Source organism: Corvus brachyrhynchos, unplaced genomic scaffold, assembly GCF_000691975.1.
Source record: "Corvus brachyrhynchos isolate BGI_N302 unplaced genomic scaffold, ASM69197v1 scaffold83, whole genome shotgun sequence".
Classification (NCBI taxonomy): Eukaryota; Metazoa; Chordata; class Aves; order Passeriformes; family Corvidae; genus Corvus; species Corvus brachyrhynchos.
In genome coordinates this window covers 1220757-1227529 of record NW_008238464.1, presented here as the reverse complement: position 1 = coordinate 1227529, position 6773 = coordinate 1220757, and the positions used below count along the sequence as shown (strand labels likewise).

At 41.4% G+C, this 6773-nt stretch overlaps 1 protein-coding gene across 1 annotated transcript in view; it reads right to left on the bottom strand.

Moving 5' to 3' along the window:
* Positions 1-5944: 5944 nt before the first annotated feature.
* Positions 5945-6773, bottom strand: part of TMEM131 (transmembrane protein 131) — a 75262-nt gene continuing 74433 nt past the window's right edge. Inside the window, 2 exon segments of the mRNA XM_017737080.1 lie at positions 5945-6686; positions 6688-6773. Coding sequence (XP_017592569.1) covers positions 6606-6686; positions 6688-6773 — 167 coding nt within the window. The 3' untranslated portion in view covers positions 5945-6605.

Sequence of the window (6773 nt, the reverse complement as noted above, 5' to 3'; positions counted from 1 at the left end):
ACTTTCCAGTTCCTCTTTCTTCAGGACTCCTGGCACATCACTATTGAGGAACAGTAGCTGTGTAGCCTGACAGTGGGAAAAGGAGTGTTTATTTTCCCAATGCACAACTAATTAAAGTAAAATGATACTACTGAAGTTGAACTGCTTTTTTCAGGAAAAAGTGTAAGGAAAAGCTTTAGAGGAAATCCCAAAGCCACTGGCACTGCTGTGGTGTCCGGATTGCTGTTTGCAGCCACAGAGGGGGGCTGTTGTTCCAATAGTGGAACTCATTCTTCACTCTGCAAAGGGAGGAAATGGCATTACTCAAATTTATTGAGTTTGGGGAAGTGTTTTCCAGTGTGCCGATTTAATCAGAGTTCCTAAAAGCCTTTTTTTCCCCCCCATGAATTATTGCTGTACAGACTAAATCAGTCTTTTCACAAGGAGGCTCCATTAAATTGCTAAGTCAGGACAAATACTGTCCGTTCCTGAAGTTCTCTGGTGCTGAACCAGCTGACTTGAGCAATATTCAGTTTTTATTGTTCTAATAACTGCACCATATGGATTTTTCATGCAGTTGATCAATGCAAGGGCACTAAGTCAGCTCACAATGCACCTCATTCTCATTCCACATACCTGGAACTGTGGGTTCAACTGACAGCCAGTGCCCAGCTCCCACATTTTCACATCTGAAATTAATTTCTGAATAACCATGAGATATTCTGTGTGCTGATAGTTGTAGTGTGGGTGTTTGCTTTCTGTTTGAGCTGTCATGAATTTTCCTTTTGGAGCATTTCTTTAAAATGTTGAGTTCAGCTGCTTCAAAGAAAAGACCATCTTTTATAGAAACAGAACCATAGAACCATTTAGGTTGGAAAAGACTCCTCAGATCATCAGGTCCAGCTGTTGACCTAACTCTGCCAAGTCTCCATCACTAAAGTATGTCCCCAAGTGCCACATGTATTTTAAATACCCCCAGGGATGGTGACTCCACCATTTCCTTGAGCAGCCTGTTCCAATACTTGACAACTCTTTGTGAAGAAGTTTTCTCTGCCAATCTAAACCTCTTTTTTCCAACCTCCCTTCCTCACATGCACATGAAATCTGAATTTCTCACTAACTTGCTAAATGCAGCTGAACTATTTTATTCCTTGTGTGCCTCCCCATTATTTCAAAGCATTAATATAATATTTTCTGCCATGGCCTTTGTATAGTTTACTATACAAACTCTACAAACTATACAAACTGAAGCATTAAGATACTATTGATGTGTTCTTAAGATCTGTTGATTTTTACCCCACCCCTCCCTTGAACTGGAGATCCAGTCTTCAGCCACAGAGCAGAATTTGGCAGATGAGCAAATGTGGGCTAGGTTTGGCAGCTAGACCTGCATCAGAAGCTCATAGGAATAAACTCCTGGTTTGGGATAAGACATAAATGAATATTCCTTAAAATTACTGTTGTCCAAATAGATTTCTAGCACATCAGGAATTCCCCTGTGAGCTGTAAGCTGAGTCATACCCATTTAATGAAGAATGTTGTGTAGTTTTTAGGGACCTGCTTCATTCTTTGTTGTCAGACTCTTCAGCATTGGCAGGATTTTGCTGGTAATTGACTGATAAGGACAGGCTAGAGCAGGAAGACAGGCAATGGAAAGCCAAAGGGGATAAAAGTCCTTCCCCCTTCCAGAAAGCCAGCAATAGCCACTGAAGGAGTGTTTCAGTCTCTCCTCTGATTACAGCTTCTGCATATTTCCCTCTTGACAGGCAGTGGGCCGTCCTCACTGGCTTCTCTTGTGTCCTACATTGCCATAAAGCAAGTTAATGTTCTCTCTCCGGTGAGCAGTGTCTTCCCTGACAGTAACTCCAGAGTGCGCCAGGGAGTGACAGTGGGTGAGGCGGAAGCTTCTCCAGGTGCTGCTTTCCTGGTACACTTGTTTCCCAGCAAGATCCTTGTAACTAAGCTGAAACACAAGTGATTTCATCCTGCCATGGACTCATACTAAAAACAGTCAGGAAACTTTCCAGAATAGCTAATTGGTTTTGTGTTGTGGGTTTTGTTTTTTTTTTCCTTTGGGAAAATTTTATTAACCCCTTAACTATAAAATGGTAAGCCTGTATCTATTTGATTGTCTCTCCACCCACCCCCACTCCCTTTGTGCCCTCCCCCAGCCAATACCTTTTTTCTCTCTTATGGATGCTACACTCCAGATCCTCTGGCTTGTTTAGGGCAAGTAATTGAGCTGTGATTTTTCACAGCTTGCAAGAGAGTCCCATGTGAAGCCTGTTACTGCAGTGTGAGAACAACCCACTCACTTCCTGCTGCCACTCAAGGACTACTTGAGTGTTATCTTGTAAAATTTCAGGAGAGTCAGTGTACCTCCTGAAGATCCCACTTTATCCAGTGCTAATGACACTCTGACTCAAACATTTGCTTCACAATAGGCAAATAGAGAGCACAGTAAATTTTCAGATATAGGGTCCTTTCTGGAGGACTACTGTTTGAGATCCCAGCTTGACAGAAACATCTCAAGGGGATTTTCTTATAAAGAGGACATAAAATCTGTACTGACACTTCCCTCTGCTTTCTGCACTTCTCTTGGTACAATGTAATCTGCTGTTTAAGATCAACTGATCCAACTGATGTCCTCGGATCTGAGCAGTCACTGGTACACAGTTCTGCTCAAAACCAAAAAAAGGTAAAAAAGTTAAATTTTGTTCAGGACAGTTCTCATGTTCCATATATACATATATATATATATATATATATACTCACATTAAAAAAGTCATGCCCTGCTTGCTGCTGGATTACACAGCATGAAGCAACACACTAGGAGCCGCAAGCATGGTTAGAAGTTGTGTTCAGAGGACTGCTGAACAGCATGCTGATCCCATCATCTTGAAGACTGCTTTAGGATGTACGTGACTAAAGTACAGCTGAACATTAGGTCCATCAGTGAGTGGCATTAGACAAAAACAGGTTCTGGGCAAAAGACTGTTTTGAAGCAGAACCTGTTTAACACAAGGTGACTGAATGCTCTTCCAGTTGCACCAGCCACACAATAGAAGCTGGGTTATTTTCAATCCCTCTTCTAACAAACTGACTCATTGAGAGCTGCAGTTATTTCATAAGGCCAAAACACCAGAACTCAGAAAACTTGCTCATAATTACAGGTTGGGAAAACAGACAAAGCCCGGTTAAAGCTGTACTTTGTGTTAAAACATCTGGGTGAAATAGTGTCAGCGAAAGACAGCTTCATACTTTGTGTACTCCTCTTTTTACCTCTCATTCAGTCAGGCACAGCTCATTGTCAGCTGAAGTGCAGAGCACAACTTCTGTACAATTTCACTGCGGTGCTCCAGTGTTGGCAGTCTGCTGTTCACTCACATTCTCACCCTACATTGCCCTGGAGCTTCCCCCAGTTCCGTGTTTCTCTCACAGGGCAGTGGCCCAGCCACATCCTGCACTGCTGCTGACAGAGCTGGGCCCAGAGTGTCTCTATCTGTTAAATAAACACTCACTGTCCCTTGACTGGAATTGTAGATCCTGTTCTGATACAGCCTTACACTTTAATGAAGTGTCCAGTACCTCTCAAGAGCTTTTGGAAATAGAGCTCATGATAATTAAACTGATTTCACATGTTAGGGCCATACTTCCCACCTCAGGCTTCCTGATTTTAGTAACAGGCCAGAACTGCCCTTTAGGAGCACTGAACTAATTACCAAAATTAACAGTAATTGTTTCTCTTGTTTCTTTTCCTTGCTGGGAACTTTGCACTCCCATTAGTTTCCAGGCCTGGAAGAGCAGAGGTGACTCATGGCAGATTGGCCCTGATTCTGCTCCAAAGAAATGTTTCAAATGATCCAAAGCTGTGAGCTCCATGGTTTCTAGGACAGCCTGTCTTCTGAGGACTTAAAGATATTTTTCCTCTGGTCTTTTTACTTCAGACAGAACTTCCCTCATGTCTGAGCTTCAGTCTTGTTCATGCTGCTTTTGCAGTCACCTTGCTGCTGAGCTTTTGACCCTGCATCTCCCCATGCTCAGGTTGTCTTCCCAGCACGCTGCAATGTTTTCAACCCCATCTAGATTTTCATCCAAGACTGCATGTGCTTTGTCAAAATTTCATTCCCTTTTATTTTTACCTCATCATAAGATCACAAGAGGTCTGTCCTCTCCATTACTCTGTGATTGTGGATGCTTCTGTCATATTACCACCTCACCTGCTGCTTAAGAGTCTTCAACACATGTCAAGAGTAACTATACCATAGAAGCTGGCAAGTAAGGACCTCAGCAGGAGGCAGCAAAAGCTGCCTTGTACTTGTACTTACCATACACAGAGGTTTCTTTAGTTATACCAGACTTTTGCCTAGATTTTATTTCACCCAAATTCTTGTCCATTGCAATTATGACTCTCTTTAAGGCAGCTCTTTTGCCTTCTTTAAGTCGGCAAAACAAAGTGAAGCTGCTCTCCAAAATTACATTGGAGAAACAAGATAGGACTCTCAGGGAGTGTTTAGGCCTTGGATATTTCCCTTGAGAGAAAGACATGATTTTTCCCCTCTTAGAAAACTGAAAACTGTGTGTCAAAAATCTCCACAGTTCAGGTCATTTCACTGGAACTTATGTTTAACTGGTGCTCAAGAGGAAGCTCTTCCAAAACAAGAACTAAGAGTATTTTAACAGTGGCCAAGGTTATTTGCGTTATCACAAGGGAATGGCTCACAATTTTGGGGGGAAGGGGAGGGGACAGAGAAAGGCATCTAAATTACTTGTGTTTTGCCTTGTCTTGTTCAAAAGGAAATGTTATTAAACCAGATTTTTTTATTCCTGTCCTCACTGATTAAACCACTGCAGACTATTAGCATCTCAGAATTAATTTCTGCTTCTATCCTCCATGGAATCAATTCCAATGTAAACACCTGCTGGGTAAAAGAGGTGGCATATGACCTTAAGCAGCTCCTTTCACCTTGAAGTTACTGCTAGTTATCTTCCCAAGCACCATTTGCAGAGAAGCAGGCCCTGGCACGTCAGGAGCTTAATTGCTTATTCTTTATTTCCATGCAGTAAGAGACTTGTTTGCTCAGTTTCTCAGAAGGAAATTGCATACAAATCCAAGTTGAACATTTCATGACCTTGCATGGCTCTAAAAGTACTCAAATTTTAAGAACAAAGGAGTTCCAGCAGGTTCCTATTTGAGAGATCTGTATCTTTGAGCTTCTGCTGGTGGCACCAGGAAGGCAGCAGCCTCGCACTTGGAGAGTTTGTTCACATAATGCAAGCTGGAAAGGGGCTCACTTGGTTAAATAAATGGGACACTCATATTTTGTTGCATACAAAACCTTCATGCTAGAAGGAATATTAACTAAAATATACAGTTCTTACTCTTTTACAGAATGGATTCTGATAAACATCTGCTGCTGTAAATTTGTAGCAGTGCCACTGAGTCATAAGTAAATTTACAGTGCTAGTGTCTGTTAATGCTTTCTGGCAATGGAAGGGTTCATCTCTACTTGGCTTCAGCTCAGAGCATATATGTAGTCAGTGGGGCTTGCCTTACTGTTAATGAATGGAAACTTCAAGGGACAGATAAATTGTATCTAAGAACAGTAACATTCTTGTTCAGACCCATGCAAGAACAGTGTTACAAAGGTATGGGCGTAGCATAAACACCAGCTGCTCTTATGCCTGATACCTGGAAACTCAAGAATGTAGTTATTTCTCCAGCTTTTTGCTATCCAGTGAATTTTCAAGTGGGTGGCACTGCATAACCCTGAGAACAGTTTCTATTCTCTGCTGCAATACAAACCCACGCTGTTGAGAAGCCAGGTTTCATCTGCAGTGAAGTTTCTGGTAACACAGGCTCTGTGTGCAGTAGATTTTGGCCCAAAGGTTGTGCCAAGTGGAGTCATGCATACACAAGTTCAGAAAATAATAAAATAAGGGGAACAGAACTACAGAAGACAAATCTTGAAAAAAGCGTATTTATTTTAAAGTACAACCCAAAGTTGTATCTGTAAGAAATGCACATGGTATCTTGTTTCTTGCACAAGTCTTGGCTGTGTGCATTTCAGTTCAACTTAAAAATGCATTCAGGTTTACAAATGTACAAACAGCACAAAGTGTATTACAGTCTCAACAGAATGCTCTTACATTCAGCCACTTTGCTCTTAAGGTTTTGTGTTGGTTTTGTTGGTATTTTTTGTTGATTTTTTTCCTTTTTTACATTCTTACAACCTGTGTTAACAAAGACAGCCTTATTTTAAAAAAATACTCTGCATTTTAGCACAAAGTGCCTTTTGATTTTAAATTAGAACTTGGAGGATAACACTGGAAAAAATTTAAAAACCCAAACTTTTCATGAAAGCATTGCATGCCAGGACCATTTTAGAGTTCAAATTGTTTCCTAAATAAAGATGGCAGATGGTAAAATATGAAACGAGTGAAACTGTTCATATTTACAGGCTTCAGCTGTAGTTGGGATTTGTGACCACACCCAGACATTTCCAAGCTTATCTGCAATCTCACACTACCATACTGCAGGACAGACTTCAAAAAGGAGCGAGTGATGAAAGCATGACCGACATGGGGAGTGGGGCAGGGGGAAGCAATGGCCTGAAAATGACGTTTCAAAAATTTGCATTCAGAATTGTATCATGACCTGGGTAAGAGTTCTTTCTTTTTGCTTTAGTTTTCGTGAGGATAGTGTGAATTTGACCAAGGATCTGAACTTCTTCTTCCAATCGTTGGGCTCCAAATTCTCCAAGGATTGTAGGTCTGTCCCATGTCTTCAGCAG